Here is a 21208-nt window from a genome sequence, read left to right on the forward strand (position 1 = left end):
GTGTATGCCTTCTATGCCGTCCTTGCTTTCCGGCTGCTGTTTCTCCACGACGCTCTCTTTACCTCCTCCCTTGTCTCCTTGGCGGCTTACTTTGCGGCAGTACCGACAGCCCCACCCCCTTTCTCTGCGGAATCACCATGGCGGCTGGGGTAAGTTTGCCGGCTCTGGTGATCCGGGTCGTCCTATCCGCTGCCATCCTTTGCCCGAGTGAGGTCTCTTGGCCCCGGACGAGTTCTAGAGCCAATAGAGAAGCTGTTGCGGGGTCTGCAGGCCGTACTGTCGGGGAACGGGGCTCTTAGGGCCTGGAGGGGAGCTGTGGCTGGGGCTCTCGGAACCAGAGGTGGAATGAGAGATGTTTGGTCCGTGCAATGTGGAGTCTGGAAAAGTGGCTCAGCCTCCCTGCCATTTTGAGATGTGTGGTCTGGGCAGGCTGATGGAACTTTTGGGACCGTTTTGTGGGCCATCAGCGGGGACAGGGTGGAAAGGTGAAGAGGGTCTTTGTGGGCAGAAACGGTTGGCACAAATAGGGCTTTTTTTTTTTTTTCTGAGCGAGGTGTTGGTAGGGGGGAGCGAGAGGAAATCTCCGAACAGTGAAGCCAGACCAGTTGGATCTTGCTGGCTTAAGTTAATAGAGAAGACAACTGGGGGCTCACTGCAGGACAGGATCAGAGGGGATAGGGTGCACGACGAGGAAAGAAAGGCATTTTAGTGGCTGTTGTGAGAACGTGGGGATATCGTGGCCAAGCGTGTGTGCCGCAGGGATGCTTTTGAAGCAGCAAGAAGCTCAGCAGTACAGTCCAGGCGCTGGGTCACCATGAATGAATGAAACAAGGGCTCTGGAAGGGAGGGGTGTGTGTTCGCAGGCAGATAGGAGTCTGATGGAACCAGAAGTTCTGGATTTCTTGAGAGGGGGGGAATACTTATAAGAGATGTCCTTAGGGAAGGTCACATCTGTCAGCAAGCTTTATTTAGCAGTTGGTGTGTGGTTCTCTTCTTGCTATTTCAGAGGACTCTGATTACATATGACTTACTAAGTAACTTGGGTCATCCGAAGGAGTAAAAATGAGTTGAACAGAAAGTTATGGGAAGGGAGTGGCTTTTAGGATCCTTCTACTCATGCCTGCCCTCTCCCCCTTCTCTCCTAGACCCTGTACACTTATCCTGAAAACTGGAGGGCCTTCAAGGCCCTCATCGCTGCTCAGTACAGCGGGGCTCAGGTCCGCGTGCTCTCCGCACCACCCCACTTCCACTTTGGCCAAACCAACCGCACCCCTGAATTTCTCCGCAAATTTCCTGCCGGCAAGGTGAGTAGGGTTAAGGTTAGTGGAGAAAGGCTTTTCAGTCGAGGAATCCAAGGAGCTCTGGAATTCTGTCACTCTGGAGATGGCCTCTGTGTTCAAAGGGAGCTTGCTTTTCTTTAACACCTCAGTGATTTTAAAAAGTTGTAAGGAAGCCCCACATGGTGAGACACACCTTTCTTTAATCCCACCACTGGGAAGGCAGCAGCAGGATGGCTGTGAGTTTGAGGTATCCTGAGACTTACGTAGTGAATTCCAGGTCAACCTGGGCTAGAGAGAAACCCTACCTCAAAAAAACAAAAGCAAAACAAACTTTTTTAAAAAATGGAGCTGGGGATGTGTAGCTCGCTGGTAGATGGTTTGCATAAGGCCCACAAAGCCTTGGGTTTAACCCTCTCCCCCAGCTCAAAAGGAAAATTTAGTTTGAAATCTGTGATCCCATCAGGAGGCTGAGGCAGGAAGCTCAAGTATGAGGTCAGCCTGTGCAACCTAGGGAAACCTTTTCTCAAAACTAAAAGGGGTAGGAGGGATTTGTAGGTTGATGTGTAGTTGTAAATATGGAGCTATTCAGAGACTTTATCAAAGTCTTTGTTTTATGTTTGTAGGAATGAGAATGCATTTTGACCAAGTGATACCAATGCAACTATTTTGTGTCTATAATAAGCAGGATCAATAAATAAGAAGTTACGAATAGAGGTCAAATGGTATTGGCAGGCCATACTTTAATTTCAGTGGTACAAATGTAGCTAAGTGTGATGGCACACACTTATAATACCAGCACTCTGAGGTAGAGGGATCAACATGAATTTGATGCTAGCCTGGGCTACACAGTGAGTTCCAGATTGATCAGGGTTAGAATGAGACCCTGCCTCAAAAAACGGGTGTGGTGATGCATGTCTTTAATCCCAGCACTGGGGAGGCAGAGGTAGGATAGCTGTGAGTTCGAGGCTACTCTGAGACCACATAGTGAATTCCAGATCAGCTTGGGCTAGAGCAAGACCCTACCTTGAAAAACAAGAATGTTTTTTTTTTAAATTTTTTAATTAATTAATTTATTTGAGAGTGACACACAGAGAGAAAGACAGATAGAGGGAGAGAGAGAGAATGGGCGCGCCAGGGCTTCCAGCCTCTGCAAACGAACTCCAGAACTCCAGACGCGTGCGCCCCCTTGTGCATCTGGCTAACGTGGGACCTGGGGAACCGAGCCTCGAACCGGGGTCCGTAGGCTTCACAGGCAAGCGCTTAACCGCTAAGCCATCTCTCCAGCCCCACAAGAATGTTTTTGACCGTGAGCTTAGCAAGTAGAGGTTTTTAGTAGCTCTGCCTTCTAAGTGCAGGGCTTAAAGGTTTGCACCACCATGCCTGGTTCTGATTGAGAGGCTTTATACCAATGTCCCAATTTTCAGTTGTTGTGAATTCAGACTGTAAGGGTTACCAGCTGTTCAAGGATATATTTTTCCCAAGTGCTGGGATGCACCACCATATCTGGATTCTGTTCAAGAATTTATTTATTTATTTTTGTTTTTCCAGGTAGGGTTTCACTCTAGGCTGACCTGTATTCTCAGGGTGGCCTTGAACTCACAGTGATCCTCCTACCTCTGCTGGGATTAAAGGCGTGCATCACCACGCCTAGCTTTGTTCAAGTAATTTTTGTTTTGTTTTGTTTGTGAGTTTTGGAGAGTATGTTTGCATAGTAAGAGTCATCAGTCTTAGCATGTTTTTAAAAGGAATTATTTACTTATTTATTTGAGAGAGAAAGGCAGATAGAGACAAACAGGATGATATTCCAGGCAACTCCAGATACATGTGTCACCTGTGTATCTGGCTTTAGGTGGATACTGGGGATTGGAACCTGCGTCCTTTGGCTGTGCAGGCAAGCAACTTAATTAATTGCTAAGCCATCTCTCCAGCCCCTTAGCGTATTTTAATGAAAACAAATTGATTCTGGAATAGGTTAGTGAGGCATTCATATGTATCTTTTCTCATTCTACTTTGTCCCCAGGTTCCAGCATTTGAGGGTGATGATGGATTCTGTGTGTTTGAGAGCAATGCCATCGCCTATTATGGTAACTTGCGAAGATACAGGATTGGGAGGGTCTGGAGGTGACAGTAAGGATGAACTGTACTGGGCGAGGAGGAATTGTCGGTTCTGGATTGTTTTTGGCATGACCCCAAAGTTCTGGCCTCTGTTCTGCCTCTGCAGTGAGCAATGAGGAGCTGCGGGGAAGTACTCCTGAAGCAGCAGCTCAGGTGGTGCAGTGGGTGAGTTTTGCTGACAGCGACATAGTTCCTCCAGCCAGCACCTGGGTGTTCCCCACCTTGGGCATCATGCACCATAACAAACAGGTGAGCTTTGGAACTTGGGAGAAGCTGTGGGCAAGGTTGGGATCATCCTGGGTTTTGGGGAGTGGGAGATAAGTGAAGAAAAAAAATGCCAAAGCTATGTGCACAAAGCAGAGGCATAAGCCTTGGGGTGTAAGTGGATGGCTAATGGTATCTGGGTCTTATCAGACCCAGTGATATGGTTCATGGCATATGTGGTCAGGTGAAATATCTGGAGTATGGAGGTTATCCTCATTGGAAAAAGGAGTGGTTAAGACCTCTATAGTTCATTCCAATAAATGATTATCACCAATATAGTGGGAAATCAGGCCACACTGATTATGAAGAATGTATGGTAAATTTAGAATGACTAGACTTGCCAAAACAGAAGGAGAAATGACTTCTTTAGTTCTGTTGGTGGGAGGGGAGTGAGGAAAGGATTGGTACTTACTAATACATTTGAGCATCTTAAATCAATAGGCCACTGAAAATGCAAAGGAGGAGGTGAGGCGAATCCTGGGGCTGCTGGATGCTCACTTGAAGACAAGGACTTTTCTGGTGGGCGAACGAGTGACATTGGCTGACATCACAGTTGTCTGTACCCTATTGTGGCTCTACAAACAGGTGATGTTTATAAAGAACCCCTTTGAAAGCTGGGTATGGAGGTGCCCACCTTTAATCCCAGCAGTTGGGAGGCAGAGGTAGGAGGATCACAGTGAGTTTGAGATCAGCCTGGTCTAGAACAAGACCCTGCCTTGAAACACCAAAAAAAAAAAAAAAAAAAAGCAAAGAGTAGATGACAGTGAGAAACAGAGTAACTAGTTCTTTGCGTTACCCTGGCTTCTTCTGAAGACTTGAATAAAGGGAGTCTGAGTTAACTAGGGCTGTAGGAGTCCCAGAAATGAATACTGTGACTCCTTCACATTAGTTAATGTCCTGCCACCTTTACTTTCTATTTGGCTGCTGAGATGTTTTTGTTCCTATTTCTTGGGAAGCTGGGCTTTGTTAAAGACAGAGATCACCGAGAGTTTGAGGTCGCCCTGAGAACACATAGTGAATTCCAGGTCAGCCTGGGCTAGAGCGAGACCCTACCTTGAAAAACCAAAAATAAATTGTCAGAAGTAGGGCTGGTTAAGGCACTTGCCTGCAAAGCCAAAGGACCCAGGTTCAATTCCCTAGGATCCACATAAGCCACATGAACAAGGTGGCACATGGATCTGGAGTTCGTTTGCAGTGGCTAGAGGCCCTGGTGTGCCCATTCTTTCATTTGTGCTCTCTCTCTCTTTTTTTTTTTTTTTTTTTTTGCCTCTTTCTCTGTAATAAATAAATAAAATATTTTTAAAAAGGTCAAAAAGACATGTAAGGATGGTAACTGTAGTGTTAAGGACTTTTGGAGGTAGGGTCAAATTTATATCTTGGCTTTATCATTTACTGGTGGATGTAGAGGGATGTGTTTGAATTCTTTTAGTCCTGTTTCCTCTTGTGGTCAATAAAATCACAATAATAGAATCACTGTCCATGTTGTATCATAAAAAAAAGACATGTTTCTTGTTTCCATGCAGCAGCTCTGGACACACTCACTCTGGTCCAGAATTGTAATGTGGAAATAGTAAAGAAAAAAGCTGTCACTGCATGCCATACTAGATGCCAGAGGCCTCGCAGAGATCTTTACACTGCTTCTATACCTACATCTGTTTTGTGGTGAGGACAATGGTAACCTGCCCATAGCACATAGCTAGTAAGTGCTAGAGTGAAGTTTGAACTGAAGTATTGTAGAACTTCACTCCTGGATGCTGGGGTTTTGTCTCTGACAAGACTTCCTCTTTGATCTTGGCAGACTAAAAAAATGAAGGAAGATAAGGTTAATTTAAAGGACTATTCATTATTGTGCATAACAGGCAAGTGCTGTGTTGCAGGTCTACACTCAGCCCTGCAAGATACAGTGTGTGTGTATGTATATGTATATATATATGTATGTATTGTGTAGATAAACCAGCAGCACACACATAGTATTTTGTTGTTTTTGTTGCTTTATTTAGCAAAGAAGTACTCTTTACTAACTAGTTCCCCTTGGTGTTAGGATGGGACCCAGTGTCTTGTACATCCTGGGCAACATTGTGCCACTGGGCTACATCCCCAGCCCAGGTACTCTTCCACATAGCTCTCTGTTGTAGCTCTTTTTTATTTTTGCCATTTTATGTGTGGCAGTCTAGCTGGTCCATGGGGTTTTGGGATTACAGGCACTTGTGCTGCTCTGTGGGTGTTGAGGAACTGAGCTTGAAAGCAGGCACCTTTAATTGCTGAGCCACCTCAGCCCTCAGAAACTTACTGATGTAAAAGACGGAACAGTAGACATGAAATACAAAACACTAGATGTTTGTCAAGTAGTTGTAATCTCATTACTTGGCAGGCTGGGGCCAGAGAATCAGTGAGTTTTGGAGGTTGACTTGGCTAGTGGATATAGGTATCTAAGGTATGAGAGGAAAGTAGAGAAAAAGATAAGCGACTTAGGCTCTGGTTTGGAATCTCTCTTTTTTTTGAGGTAGAGTCTCAATCTAACCCACCTGGCTTTTTTTTTTTTAAATATTTATTTGCCAGGCGTGGTGGCACATGCCTTTCGGGAGGCAGAGGTAGGATTGCTGTGAGTTCAAGGCCACCCTGAGACTACATAGTGAATTCCAGGTCAGCCTGGGCCAGAGTGAGACCCTACTTCGAAAAAAAAAAAATTATTTATTTGAGAGAGAGACAGGAAGAGGCAGAGAGAGAGAACGGGCGTGCCAGAGCCTCCAGCCACTGCAAATGAACTCCAGACATGTGCGCCCCCTTGTGTATCTGGCTTACATGGGTCCTTAAGCTTCGCAGGCAAATGCCTTATTTCCCCAGTCCCTATTTTGAAGTCTCTTCAGGCTTTTCCTGTGTTGATTTTTGTTTCCACCTTTCATCCTGACAGGTCTTGGAGCCTTCTTTCCGCCAGGCCTTTCCCAACACCAATCGCTGGTTCCTCACCTGCATTAACCAACCCCAGTTCAGGGCTGTCTTAGGGGAAGTGAAACTGTGTGAGAAGATGGCCCAGTTTGATGGTAAGTCTGAGGAGATAAGAGGTACAGGTGGCCAGGATTCAGTTTGTTGCTATCAACCCCTTGATTTCATGCCTAGCCTTTGGGTTTTTGTTGTCTTTTTTGGTTTTTGAGGCAGGGTCTCACTCTGGCCCAGGCTGACCTGGAATTAACATAACAATGGCCTCTCATGGTGACCCTCCTGCCTCAGCCTCCCAAGTGCTGGGATTAAAGATGAGTGTGACCATGCCTGATTTAGCATTTGGGTTTTGGGGCTCCACAGAGTATAGGGTATCATGTAATAAATGATATTTAGTGAAATTTTATTTATGTAAACTTCAGGGCTACTTGATAAAACATCGTTTCAAAAAGTTAGTTAAGGGAATACGATGATCAGGCAGTGCAGTCTGAGTTGTTGTGCCGTCCATCAGTTTTCCTCTTATTAACCTGCTTGCTGCTTGTTTTGGAGGATTAGGAAGATTATAGAAAGAGCTGGAACACTAACTTCTTCCATTCTTGCCAGCTAAGAAGTTTGCAGAGAGTCAGCCTAAAAAGGATGCTCCACGGAAAGAAAAAGGTTCACGGGAAGAGAAGCAGAAGCCCCAGGCTGAGCGGAAAGAGGAGAAAAAGGCAGCAGCCCCAGCTCCTGAGGAGGAGCTGGACGAGTGTGAGCAGGCACTGGCTGCGGAGCCCAAAGCCAAGGACCCCTTTGCTCACTTGCCCAAGAGGTACGGATATGGGAGAGTGTTCTTACTTAGGCATGGTCCCGAAAACAGCTGGTGCCACAAGTTTAAGTTGTTTATGTAAGTGATCTACAGTTGCGTTGTATGTTTTTCACTTAAAAAAATTTATTTGTAAGCAGAGAGAATGGGTACACCAGGTCCTCCAGCCACTGAAAACACTCCAGGTGCATGCATCACTTTATGTATCTGGCTTCATGTGGAGAATTGAACCTGGGTTTGTCAAGCTTCTCAGGCAAGTGCCTCAACCACTGCCATCTCTCCAGACCATTAGTTTTGTTTTTTTGTTTTTTTTTTTTTTAATTTTTTTGTGGTTTTATTTTTTATTTACTTATTTTTTGAGGTACGGTCTCGCTCTAACTCAGGCTGACCTGTAATTCATTATGTAGTCTCAGGGTGGCCTCAAACACTCTGTGATCCTCCTACCTCTGCCTGCCTTCTGAGTGCTGGGATTAAAGGTGTGCACTGGCGTGCCTGGCTCAGTGTCTTTTTCTTTTTTTTTTTTTTTTTAATTTGAAAGATAAAGAGACGAGGCAGGGGAGGGGGGCTGGCAGAATGGGCATGCCAGGACATACAGCCACTGCAAATGAACTTCAGGTGCTTGTGCCACCTTGTGCATCTGACTTATGTGGGTACTGGGGAATTGAGGCTCAAACTGGGGTCCTTAGGCTTCACAGGCAAGTGCTTAACCGCTAAGCCATCTCTCCCTGTTTTTTTTTTTTTTTTGAGAGAGGGTCAGACAGGAGAGAGGAAATGGGCACACCGGGGCCTCTAACCACTGCAAACGAACTCCAGGTGCATATGCTACCTTGTGCATTTGGCTTATGTGGGTCTTGGGGTCATTTGGCTTTGCAGGGTTGAAATTTGTTTGTGCCTTTTTTTCCCCCTCCAAACTGAATATTGTTATCTAGCCCAAAAAGTTGCTTTGAAACTCTTGGTTCTGAACTCCCCTATTCTAGCTTGTGTCTACTTTCTAATCCCCCACTTTGCCCCTCCTAAAGTTGTCTGTCTATTTACTAGTTGGTCTGTTAAGGTTCTGTATTTGTTCCTATTCTCATTGATTGACAAAAAGACAACTTGAGGGAGGGTTCCTTGTGGCTCCTGGTTTGCACTCGATAGTTTGGTGTGGCAAGCTTAGGCTGCTGCTTACATTGCATCAGCAGGGTGCTGCACAGCTTTCCCCTTTCTCCCATGTTCATTCATTCTGGGACCCAAGTCCAGAGGATGGCAGTGCTGCTTGCATTCAGGGTTGATCTTTTTTCAGCTTCTGTAACCCCTCAAATAGGCTCAGAAGTGTGTGTCCAAATCGAGTCAGGCTGATTTTGGAAATTAACTATTAGCTTCAGTTTGGAGCTTAACACATTTTATAATTTTTCTTTTGAGGTGGGGTCACACTGTAGCCCAGGCTAACTTGGAATTCACTATGGAGTCTCAGGCTGGCCTTAAACTCATGGTGACCCTCCTATCTCTGCTGGGATTAAAGGCATGCGGTAAACTGCGTGTGAAGGGCCCTAGTGGTGACAGATGAGTTAGCTGTGTGCAGAGTTGTAAATTGTAAATATTATACTTAATAGGCTAGAATAACTTTGGATTGTAGCTGAGAGTTTTTTGGCTCCGTTTTTGGTACAAGACTACAAAGGCTCCAGGTGTAGTTGCTTTTTAACTCCTGTGATTATGGGCATGGATGGAACCCAGGGACTCATTTTAGGCAGATGCTCTGTCTTGTCCTTATTCCTGCTCTTTAGGAAGTACTACATTTTGAACTCAAATGATTAATATTGAGCCTTGCACTGGGGTAGTTAAGAATGGACAGGAAAATTCTATAATAAACTGGACATAGTGGTTCATGTTTATAATCCAACACTTAGGATGCTGAGGAAGAAGGATTGCTGGCAGTTCAAGGCTAGACTGGATTACAGAGTAAAGTTAGGGTCAGCCTGGGCTAGAGTGACGCCTTGCCTTAAAAAAAGTCTGATAACTTAACCAATTAAAATATTTTTGTTGCAGCCGGGCGTGGTGGCGCATGCCTTTAATCCCAGCACTCGGTAGGCAGAGGTAGGAGGATTGCCATGAGTTCGAGGCCACCCTGAGACTCCATACTGAAAAACCAAAAAAAAATTTTTCTGTGAGCTGGCCATGGTGGCGCACACCTTTAATCCCAGCACTCGGGATTGCCGTGAGTTCGAGGCCACCCTGAGACTCCATAGTGAATTCCAGGTCAGTCTGGACTGGAGTGAGACTCTACCTTGAAAAACAAAACAAAACAAAATTGTGTAGGTGTATATTTGTGTGGAGGGGCATGTGTGTAGGCCACACGTTTTCATGTTGGGTGTTTTCCTCAGTTGCTCTACATCATTTTGGTTTTTCGAGGTAGGGTCTCCATTCCAGCTGACCTGGAATTCACTGTGTAGTCTTAGGCTGTCCTCGAACTCAATGATCGTCCTGCCTTAGCCTCCTGAGTGAGTGCTGGAATTAAAGACAAATACCATTAGGCCTAGCTCCCATAGGGTTTTTTTTGTTTGTTGGTTGTTGTTGTGTTTTAAAATAGGATCTCATGTATCCAGGTTTTATCTCAAACCTAATATGTAGCTGAAGATGACCTTGAATTCCTGATTTTCCAGTCTTCAGTACTTGAGAGGCAGAGGTAGGAAGACTGCCATGAGTTTGAGACCACCCTGAGACTACATAGTGATTTCCAGGTCAGCCTGGGCTAGAGTTAGAGTAAGACCTTACCTCGAAAACCAAATAAATACAAAAGATATGGTGTTGCTGTAGCCCAGGCTGACCTGGAATTTACTATGTAGTGTCAAGCTGGCCTGGAACTCAGTGATCCCTGTTACCTTGGCCTTTTAATTTTTTTTTTTTTTTTTGACAGAGAGAAAGAGGGAGAGGGGGAGAGAGAATGGGCACTCCAGGGCCTCCAGCCACTGCAGATGATCTCCAGACACATTTGCCCCCTTGTGCATCTGACTAACGTGGGTCCTAGGAAATCGAACCTGGGTCCTTTGGCTTTGCAGGGAAATGCCTTAACTGCTAAGCCATCCCTTCCCTTCTACCTTGGCCTTTTTAGTGCTGGGATTAAAGGTGTAAACTACCATGCCTGGCACATTTAGGATTAAAATTTTTTTTTTCTTGCATGTATGTGTGTATGAGCACAACAGGTTCTCTTGCCACTGCAAAGAAATTCCAGATCCATGTGCATTTTGCGTCTGGCATTACATGGGTGTTGAGGAATTGAACTGGTAGGCTTTGCAAACAAGCATCTACAACCACGGAACTATCTCCCTGGGTATCCCCTCTTGGGCTTTTTTTTTTTTAACTTTTGAGGTAGGGTCTCACTCAAGCTCAGGCTGACCTGGAATTCACTATGTAGTCTCAGGGTGGCCTTGAACTCATGGCGATCCTCCTTCCTCTGCCTCCCAAATGCCGGGATTAAAGGCATACGCCACCACGCCTGGCCCCTACTGGGCATTTTAATGCCATAAATTAGATATTCTGAAAGACTGATTTGTTTAAAGTTTCAGTTTAATCCTTTTTAAAAAACTTTTTTGTTTATTTTTACTTAATTATTTGAGAGCAACAGAAAGAGAAAGAGGCAGAGAGAGAGAGAATGAAGGGGCGTGCCAGGGCCTCCAGCCACTGCAAACGAACTCCAGACGCGTGCCCCCCTTGTGCATCTGGCTAACGTGGGTCCTGGAGAATGGAGCCTCGAACCGGGGCTCTTAGGCTTCACAGGCAAGTGCTTAACTGCTAAGCCATCTCCAGCCCACTTTAATCCTTTGTAAAGAACTTCTCGCTAGACAGATGTGTTCAGAGCTTACGATTATTATTTTCTTGTTTGTTTTTTTCTGGTAGGGTTTTGCTCTGGCACAGGCTGACCTGGAATTCACTGTATAGTCTCAGGGTGGCTTCGAACTCATGGCTATCCTTCTACCTCTGCCTCCTGTGTTCTGGGATTAACGGCATGTGCCACCAATCCTGGCTCTGTGATTATTACTGATTTTTGTTGATGTTTTGCTTTTCGAGGTAGGGTCTCGCTGTAGCCCAGGATGACCTGGATTTCCCTATGTAGTCTCAAGGTGGCCTTGAACTCATGGTGTTCCTCCTACCTCTGCCTCTTGAGTGTTGGTGTTAAAGTTGTGCACCAGCACTCCCGGCATCTTTTAAAGTTTTTTTTTAAATTGTGGTTAATATATTGTATTTGCCGGTCGTGGTGGTGCACGCCTTTAATCCCAGTACTCGGGAGGCAGAGGTAGGGGGATCACCAAGAATTCGAGGCCACCCTGAGACTACATAGTGAATTCTAGGTCAGCCTGAGCCAGAGTGAGACTCTACCTTGAAAAATCGAAACAAAAAAATATTTTATATTTATTTTTTGGTGCTGGAGGTTGGTCCTAGGACTTCACACATGAGTGAGTTAGACCTCTACCACTCACCTATACCTTCCTATTTTTGTTTCTGAGGCATGATTGTGTTAAGTAGTATATGCTGGCTTCAATCTTTAAAATTTCATATTTGAGACACAGAGAGTGATACAGAGACAGTGAGAATGGGCACGCCAGGGCCTCTAGCCACTGCAAACGAACTCGAGATGCGTGTACCAACATGTGTACCTGGCTAATGTGGGACCTGGAGAATTAAACCTGGGTCCTTACGCTTCACAGGCATGTACCTTAATGGCTAAGCCATCTCTCCAGCCCTTAAATTTCTTTAAAAAGATGTTTAGCCTTTTGTATATGTGAGCATCATGTTGAGCTTATTGCCCTCTTGATTTTCCTGCCTTTGTCTCTGGGTACTGTGATTATGGGTATTGTGCTTGACTGGGTTATTTGGAAAACAAAATATTGAGGCATGGTCATGAGTAATCAGTCTGTGCCACGTTCATGGGGAATGTGAACAAGTCCCTAATTTCACTTTTTGGGTGGGTTGAGGTTTTAAATCTCAATGAAGTCTCTGGTGTGCATTTGTAATGCAGCCTTTGGGATCTGAGGTTAAAGGGCGTATTTCTTGCTTTGCTACAGTGTACCTTGGACCAGTCACACCACTGTGTACACCTCTTCTGAAAGAGTGGGACGTGTAACTGTCTTAACCCATGGGTTTGTTGTAAAATCTTTTAAGTGAAACACTGTGGTACTATTGCATGGTGGGGTTTTTTTTTTTTTTTTTAATTTCTTTTGAGAGACTCAAACTTGGTGTGTGGTTCTCCTGCCTCTGTCTCCCAAGCCCAGTTTATAGCCCTATTGAAGCTAACTAATAATTAGTTCAGGCTGACCTGAAACTTAACTCTGTAGCCAGGCTTGTCTCAACTTAGTGTCATCTAACTCATTCTCCATAGTGCTGGGATTATAAGCATCAGCCGCCATGCCCAGTTTACTTATATTTGGGGTAGGGTCTTGCCATGTATATGTAGCCCAGGCAGGACTTGAACTCAGTTCTCATGCCCCAGCTTGCCAAGTTCTTGGGTTAGAGGGGTACATCACCACACCCATTGAGGATTTTTACTAGTATGATGCATTATTAAACTGCTAGACACAAAACTGCCTAGAATAGGGCTTTATCTTATAATTGAAAAGAGAAAAAATAGAACCTCGGCCATGGGAAGAGTGTGACCCTTCCTGTGCCAAGGCTGGCATTCTTCACTCAGCTTGCCACATTACTTCAAAGATAACCTGAACCTGAAGATCTTTTCAATACACAAACCTGTTTCTGGGTAGAGGGATTAAAGGACCTGGGTATGGAGATGCAGGCCTCTATGGTGGGGAAGGAGACTTGGGTGAGTCAGTTACTGAATGTGGCTCATGGAGAACTGCCCAGAAGCTGGATTAGAGGGCAGGAAGTTCCTTACTCTGAGTCTCCACCTGGGGGCAGCATAAGCCCTTCCCTTGTCCCCTTTGCACTTCCTGCTTAGCATATCTAGGCAGAGGAATGTCTTTGGCCCCTGTTCTAACCCTTCAGCTCTCTTCCCTCATAAGGTTATTCACATTTGCCAGGACAGTGACCACTTCCTTCAGGCCAGTAAATTTTAGTGGAAACACTGTCCTCCTGGCAATCCTTGGCAGGGCTTCCTCCTTACTAGCCTTGTGTTTTCTTTTTCCTTTCAGTACCTTTGTGTTGGATGAATTTAAGCGTAAATACTCCAATGAGGACACCCTCTCTGTGGCACTACCATTTTTTTGGGAGCACTTTGATAAGGATGGCTGGTCCCTGTGGTATGCTGAGTACCGCTTCCCTGAAGAGCTCACCCAGACCTTCATGAGTTGCAACCTCATCACTGGTGAGAAGAGTGGGTGGGTCTGGAAGGAGGAAAGAGATAAAAGTAATGGGTGATATGACCCTGAGTTTGAATCTTCTCCTTCTCCCTCTAGGAATGTTTCAGCGATTAGACAAACTGAGGAAGAATGCCTTTGCCAGTGTCATCCTCTTTGGAACAAACAACAGCAGCTCCATTTCTGGAGTCTGGGTGTTCCGAGGCCAGGAGCTCGCCTTTCCGGTGAGGAAGGTGGAGGGAAGGAGTCTCATGAGGGCGGGGCAAGGATATCCGAAGCACAGGGTCTCAGATCGGGACGAGTGGGCACGGGAGAAAAGCTCTGGACTCTGCTTAGCTAGGAAGTACAATTCACAGTAGCATGAGCTTGGGAGCTGATGCCACATGTCTGAGCTGGAAGAAGCACAAGTGTGGGGCAGTGTCTGACAGATAACCTGACCCACATACCTCTGCTGGCTTTTTATCCTCAGCTGAGTCCAGATTGGCAGGTGGATTATGAGTCATACACGTGGCGGAAGCTGGATCCTGGCAGCGAGGAGACCCAGACGCTGGTTCGAGAGTACTTTACCTGGGAGGGGGCCTTCCAACACGTGGGCAAAGCCTTCAATCAAGGCAAGATCTTCAAGTGAACATCTCTTGCCATCGCCTAGCTGCCTGGACCTGCCCATCAGGGAGGTGGGAGTCATTAAAGGAAACTGAACATTAAACCCTTTCCTGTCCTGCCTCCTTTGTGAGGGGTGGCTCCTTTAAAGGGGGTAGATGAGTCGCAGCATCTCCGCCACAGGACTGAAGGTTTCAGAAGACTGAGTCTAGAGGCCTGGCCTCACTTTGGTCCTGCTTTCCACAGTGAAGGATACTCCTAGCTGGGAAGAGGTAGCCTGGGCTTAGATACTAGCACATCCTTAAAGATTGTTCTGGACCTTTCGCACTGAAGGGAGCGAATCCCTAAAGGCTAATAAGTGGCTCACAGTGTAGTGGAGCTTTATGTCATTGCTTTTGATCCTTGATATCGGGGAGGGGGGTATTAGTTCTAGGCCTCCCCTCAAACTCCTTGGATGCTCAGGTACATTGTGTAAGTAGTATAGTGTGTGTGTGTGTGTGTGTGTGTTTTGTGGAACCTGAATGCATTTTTTGTATTTTACTGCTTTTTATTTATTTAGTTTTTCGAGGCAGAGTCTCATTCTAGCTCAGGGTGGCCTTAAAGTCTTAAGAGGTCTCCCATGTGCTGGGATTAGAGGTTTGCGCTGCCATGCCTGGCCTGCTTTTTTTTTTTTTTTTTTTTTTTTTTTTGAGCGACAGACACAGAGAGAAAGACAGATAGAGGGAGAGAGAGAGAATGGGCGCGCCAGGGCTTCCAGCCTCTGCAAACGAACTGCAGATGTGTGCGCCCCCTTGTGCATCTGGCTAACATGGGACCTGGGGAACCGAGCCTCGAACCGGGTTCCTTAGGCTTCACAGGCAAGTGCTTAACCGCTAAGCCATCTCTCCAGCCCTGGCCTGCTTTTTTTTTTAATGGAGGGGGAGAAAATTGGCGTGACAGGGCCTCTAGTCACTGCAATCCAATTCCAGATGTATATGCCACCTTTCACGTATGTCACCTTGTGCATCTGGCTTACATAGGTTCTGGGAATCACTTAGTCTGTCCAGCCCTTTTTTTTTTGAGGTGGGGTCTCACTTTATCCCAGGTTGACCTAGAATTAATTTTTGTACTCTCAGGGTAGCTTTGAACTTGAGACCCACCTACTTCTGGGATTAAAGGTATGCGTCACCACTTTTTTTGTGTGTTTTAATTTTTAAAGCAGGGTCCTGAAAGTTACTCTTTAACCACACCCCTCCCCTCAAACTCAAGGTGATCCTTCTACCTGTGCCTCTGGAGTTTGTCACCACGCCCAACCCTTACTCTGTATTTTGAATTATCTATAGATTACTTAAAACACCCAATACAATTTAGTGCCTTGCAGATAAGTGTCCCATTATAGTTTAGGAAAGAATAATTAGGAAATAAGTGTACTCCATACATGTGCTGCTTTTTTTTTTCCGAGGTTAGGTCTCCCTGTAGTCCAGACTGACCTGGAATTCACTATGTAGCCTCAGGGTGGCCTTGAACTCACAAGTATCCATCTACCTCTGCCTCCCAAGTGCTGGGATTAAAAGGGTGTACCACCATGCCTGGCTCTGCTTTATTTATTTATTTAGTGGTGCCTAATGTTGAGCCTGAGCCTTAAGTATAGTATACAAGGCTTCTGCCCTTAGAGCTACGTTCTCCATAGTCTTTTCTCTGGTGAAATAGGCAGGTGTGTCAGGGAAATTTTGGATAGAGAGGACCAACTACATTTCCCCACTGAGGCTTTATGAGGTAGGTAGGTGGCAGTGTCAAAGGCTGTAATTTTCGGCTGGGCGTGGTAGTGCATGCCTTTAATCCCAGCTCTTGGGAGGCTGAAGTAGGAGGATCTTGAATTTGAGGTCAGTCTGGACTACAGAGTGAGTTCTAGGTCAGCCTGGGTTAGGAGACCCTCCCCTCTAAAGACCAAAACAAAACGAGGGCTGTAATGTAAAGAATTATGTTGTTTTTTGAGGTAGGGTTGCTCAAGCCCAGGCTGACCTGGAATTCATTCTGTAGTCTCAGGTTGTCCTCACACTCAAAACCATCCTATTTCTGCTCTCCCAAGTGCTGGGAAGGTGTATGGATTTGATCCCCCCCCCCCCATATAGTATCTCACTCAAGCCCAGGCTGACCAGGAATTCACTGTGAAGTCTCAGACTGGCCTTGTACTCATGGTGATCGTTCTACCTGTGCCTCCTGAGTGCTGGGATTAAAGGCATGCACGACCACACCTGGCTTGTTTTCTTTTTTAAACTATTTTATTGAGAAATAGGCAGAGAGAAGAAGGGGTATGCCAGGATAGATACTGCAATGAATGAACTCCAGACCTTGTGTATCTGGCTTTATGTGGGTACTGGGGAATTGAACCAGCATCCTTAGGCTTTGCAGGCAAGCACCTTAACCACTGAGGCATCTCTTGCCCCCAGGGCTGTAACTTAATTGCTGCAAACATGTAAAATCAGGCTACATACACTGTCCTCTGGTCCATACTGGCTTATGGTCACTGGTAGTCCTGGTTTGTTGTTTTGGGATAGGGTTTGGCTATGTGGTCAGGCTGGCTTTAAATTTACAATTTTGGAGCTGGGGAGGTGGCTTTGAGGTTAAAGGCATTTACTTGAAAAGCCTGCTGGTTCAGGTTCAGTTCCTCAGCCACTCTTGTAAAGCCAGATGGGCACTCATTTGGAGTGGCAAGATGCCCTGGCTTGCATATGTGCTCGCATACACACACACACACACACACACACGTGTGTAAGTAAATAATAGAGTGGGAAAATGGTTCTGTAGTTGAAGCATCTTGCTTGCAAAGCTTGCCAGCCTGGGTTCAAATCTCCAGCTAACGCAAAGCTGTACTGCTGTAAGTTTGTAGCAGCAAGAGACCCTGCCTGGAATGCTCATACATATGAAAATTGTAAAAAAAAAAAAAAAAAATTGTTTTTTGCAAGCAGAGAGAATGGGCACCCCAAGGCCTCCAACTGCTGCTGCAAACTCCAAACATATGTGCCACTTTGTCATCTGACGTTACGTGGGTACTGAGGAATCGAATCCGGGCTGTTAGGCTTTGCAGGCAGGCGCCTTAACATCTTAGCCATTTCTGCAGCCCCAAATTAAAACAAACAACAACAGAAAAAAAAACTCTATTTGAGGGGCTGGAGAGATGGCTTAGCGGTTAAGCACTTTCATGTGAAGCCTAAGGACCTCAGTTCGAGGCTCGACTCCCCAGGACTCACATAAGCCAGGTGCACAAGGTGGTACATGCATCTGGAGTTCCTTTGCAGTGGCTGGAGGCCCTGGTGCACCCATTCACTATCTAATCTGCCTCTTTCTCTCTGTATCTGTCACTTTCAAATAAATCAAAATAAAATTATTTGAGAGAGAAAAAGGCAGAGTATGGGCATGCCAGGGCTTCTAGCCACTGCAAAGGAACTCCAGAAGCATTTGCCACCTTGTGCATCTGTTTTATGTGGGTACTGGGGAATCAAACCTGGGTCCTTAAGCTTTGCAGGCAAGTAACTTAACTGCTGAGCTATCTTGCCAGCCCACAAATTTTTTTTTGTTTGTTTGTTTTTGTTTTTCAAGGAAGGGTTTCACTATAGCTCAGGTTGACCTGGAATTCACTCTGTATCTCAGGGTGGCCTCCAATTCACAGCCATCCTCCTACTTCTGCCTCCTGAGCGCTGGGATTAAAGGCGTGCACCAACTCACTTGGCTCTACAAATAATTTTTAAAAACAATTCAGCCAGGCATGGTGGCTCATGCCTGTAATCCCAGCACTTGAGAGGCAGAGGTATGAGGTAGGTTCGAAGCCACCCTGAGACTGACTACAGAGTGAATTCCAGGTCAGCCTGGACCAGAGTGAGGCCCTACCTCAAAAACAAAAAATTTACAATTCCAGGATTACAGGTGTGTGCCACCACACTGGGCTTGGTATCTGCTTTCTAACAGGTGAGGGTTCAGAGAGTACTGAAGGCGGGCAGGGTGCTGAAGCCAGCAGGTGTCACCCTGAAACTGTTAAAGGCTGCTGCCTCCTGGAATGTCTAGTGGTCTTAATTTTAATTGTAATATTTTGCTGGAACCAGTAGTTATTGTTTACTATTATACCTTTTTCAGAAATTCTTATCCTTTGATTGTGATTTGCTATAAGGACTTTTTCCTTTTAAATTTATTTATGTATTTATTTGAGAGTGACAGAGAGAAAGGGCATGCCAGGACCTCCAGCCACTGCAAATGAACTCCAGACACGTGCGCCCCCTTGTGCATCTGGATAACACGGGTCCTGGGGAATTGAGCCTCGAACCGGGGTCCTTAGGCTTCACAGGCAAGCGCTTAACCGCTAAGCCATCTCTCCAGCCTGGACTTTTTCCTTTTAAATAAGGCCTTATTCCGTAGTTCTGTCAGGCCTTGAACTGGAGGTGATCTTTCTGCCTCATCCTGAATACAAGAATTTCATACCTGGCTGTTCTGTAAGGTTTAACAGCTAGCATTAAAAGTTAGGGTTGGGCTGGGTGTGGTGGTGCATGCCTTTAATCCCAGTACTTTGGAGGCAGAGGTAGGATTGCCAGGAGTTCAAGGTCAGCCTGGGCTACAGTTATTATATCCTATCGAAAAAAACAAAGGATTCTTGGGAATGGAAAAAGGTGATTTTATCATTTCCTGTCAGTGTGAGAAAAGACAGTTCCATGGCCTGAGGCTGGCCACTTTGACCTATTGTTGGGGTTCTGGGAATGGGCAGAAGGGAGCTGTGGTTTGGAATCTACATGGGTGAGGATGGGTTGATTCTTGCCTTCTAGTGGCTTATCTTGATTTCTATCCAAACTTGGATACTTGTTTGTGAGCATTTTGGCCTTGTAAGTAGTCTTTGAAAATGCTAGGGGCTTTGCTGGTGGAGGATATGCCCATAGCTTGTTGGGGCCTCACCAAACCTGTCAGACTCCTAAATTCCTTTTCCCATCCCACCTCCTTTGCTTGTGCAGTTTTCACTACATTCTTTTTTAAATTTTTTATTTATTTGAGAGTGACAGAAAGAGAGGAGAGTGGGCGCTCCAGGACCTCCAGCCACTGCAAACGAACTCTAGATGCGTGTGCCCTCTTGTGCATCTGGCTAACATTGGTCCTGGGGAATCGAGCCTTGAACTGGGGTCCTTAGGCTTCACAGGCAAGCGCTTAACTGCTAAGCCATCTTTCCAGCCCTCACTTTCTTAGTATCCCCTTAAATCTTCACAGTAGCTGAAGATTTAAGCAGTAGAGGCCCAGGCATACTTGGGTTTAGGAGCAGCCTGAGAGCGGGGAGGCCCTGCTGTGTAAAGAGTGGCCTGTAGTCTGTTTGGCAGCCAGGATGGAGTGGGAGGGTACCAGAGACCTCCACCACTAGCCCCCCTCAGCCTGCAGGAAGGGTGACTCATCTGCACATCCTTCCTCTAGCATGGTGGTTTGGTGCGGTGAGGGTGGCCATGATGTGGGAGGAGGTCTGAGGGGTTGGTGAAGGTGGGGCTTTTGGGATGAGTTGGCAGGCAAGAGTTAACAGAGGGAGTTTCTAGTGGCAATGCCCCTCCTCCACAAGGGGAAGCACATCTGGAGCTGGTTCTGTCCCCTGCCGGGCCCTGGGGAGGCCTGAGTCACACTGCCAGCCTGGCCTTTCCCCATCCCAGTTTGAGCTTGGCATCTTGCTTGAAGCCTACTCTTTCCTGCCATCTGGCAGCCAATCGGAGCCTGAGGCCTGTGGACATCTCTGGTTGCTGGGTAGTTTTCTCTGTGTGCCAGGGAGGCCCCATGTTTGTGCCACCAATTACTGCATAGAGCTGGCAGCACTGTATCAACAGTATTTGAAGCTTGCAGAAGCTGAGGGTCAAAAGGGAGGGAGTGTTGGAAATAGGTCCAGCTAAGGACGGGAGTTTGGAAAACTAGAATAAAGGGAGGAGAATGCCATTTTGTCCACTTGGCAAAATTTTGGTGCTCAAGATTGAAAGAACCCACAGGAGGGGATCAGGGCAGACCTGCGGTGCCTCAGGTAGTCTACAGAACCTCAAGTGGGAGTGGGGATGCTGAGCCAATAGACACTGGTTATAAGCAGCTGTTTTAGTTTTGTTGGCAATTCTGTGTAAGTCACTTATTAAAAAATTAGAAACCTTAAAGTTCTTGCAAGAGAGGCCTGGATTGTCCTTTTCTTTCCATGTACTGCTTTGAGCTAGATCTGGACAGCTGCTGTTCTCTTTGGGTCAGACCCATCCCACCAGCTGCCAACATGCCCCAAATGTGCCACTTTCCCCTTTGAAAATTGGGGGTGGGGGTTTAGGAAGTGGAAGGGAGAGGAGAATCAAGTGCTTTCAGGACTCCACCCAGACATTTCTGACATTAAGACTGAAGGGTGTGGTGGCACATGCATGCCTTTGATCCCAGGAGGCTGAGGTAGGAAGGAGGAGCGCTGTGAGTTCAAGGCCACCCTGACATTACATAGTGAATTCCAGGTCAGCCTGGGCCAGAGTGAGACCCTACCTCAAAAACAAACAAAAAAAAGCAGTTTTCATGCCAATTGACACTTTGTCCTCAGAACCTGGATCTTGTCCTGGGTTGTGGGTGGCTCTTGCTTCCTGGGCTCTCGCTGGTAGAGTGATGGTGTGCTGTAACTTCCCAGTGTGACCCTGTGTATGCAGTTCCAGGGTCCCCACCCTGCTCTTTTCTTGCTCTAGGGCTGTGAAGCTAAAACGTTGGCGCTCCTGAAAGGTTAGAGAAAGTATGCCACCTGTCCTTGTCTGTTTGCTCTGCTCATACTGGCATGACTTCCAGAGTAGGCCGCAGTGGAATTACTGGGATGTCCTAGGCTTCAGCTCCTAGGGGATGGGTGAAGAGCCTCCGGCAAGGGATGGCTGGAGAGTGGCACTACTTGAATTTCACGAGGAACAATACCTCAGGCAGGTGGTACTGGTTCC

The 21208-nt window shown here is 46.2% G+C and overlaps 1 protein-coding gene across 2 annotated transcripts; it reads left to right on the forward strand.

Annotated features, from left to right (window-relative positions):
• Positions 1-5: 5 nt before the first annotated feature.
• On the forward strand, positions 6-14388 carry Eef1g (eukaryotic translation elongation factor 1 gamma). 2 transcript variants are annotated; one of them, XM_045145495.1, is made up of 10 exons: positions 6-149; positions 1146-1304; positions 3301-3401; positions 3476-3644; positions 4101-4244; positions 6571-6700; positions 7200-7404; positions 13518-13690; positions 13782-13906; positions 14152-14388. In XM_045145495.1, the coding sequence occupies exons 1-10, from the start codon at positions 138-140 to the stop codon at positions 14308-14310; spliced, it is 1377 nt and encodes a 458-aa protein (XP_045001430.1). In that variant the 5' UTR covers positions 6-137; the 3' UTR covers positions 14311-14388. The 2 variants fall into 2 exon arrangements, with proteins under 2 accessions (XP_045001430.1, XP_004656596.1); XM_004656539.3 differs by having other exon boundaries at positions 3301-3364; positions 3502-3644.
• Positions 14389-21208: the final 6820 nt, after the last annotated feature.

Source organism: Jaculus jaculus, chromosome 1 (assembly GCF_020740685.1).
Source record: "Jaculus jaculus isolate mJacJac1 chromosome 1, mJacJac1.mat.Y.cur, whole genome shotgun sequence".
NCBI classification, from domain to species: Eukaryota; Metazoa; Chordata; class Mammalia; order Rodentia; family Dipodidae; genus Jaculus; species Jaculus jaculus.

Excerpts from the sequence above, each read along its gene's own strand:
- Eef1g (XM_045145495.1), top strand. Across the intron at positions 1,305-3,300 it reads GCAAATTTCCTGCCGGCAAG|GTTCCAGCATTTGAGGGTGA; the intron begins GTGAGTAGGGTT and ends CTTTGTCCCCAG. Across the intron at positions 13,907-14,151 it reads GCCAGGAGCTCGCCTTTCCG|CTGAGTCCAGATTGGCAGGT; the intron begins GTGAGGAAGGTG and ends TTTTATCCTCAG.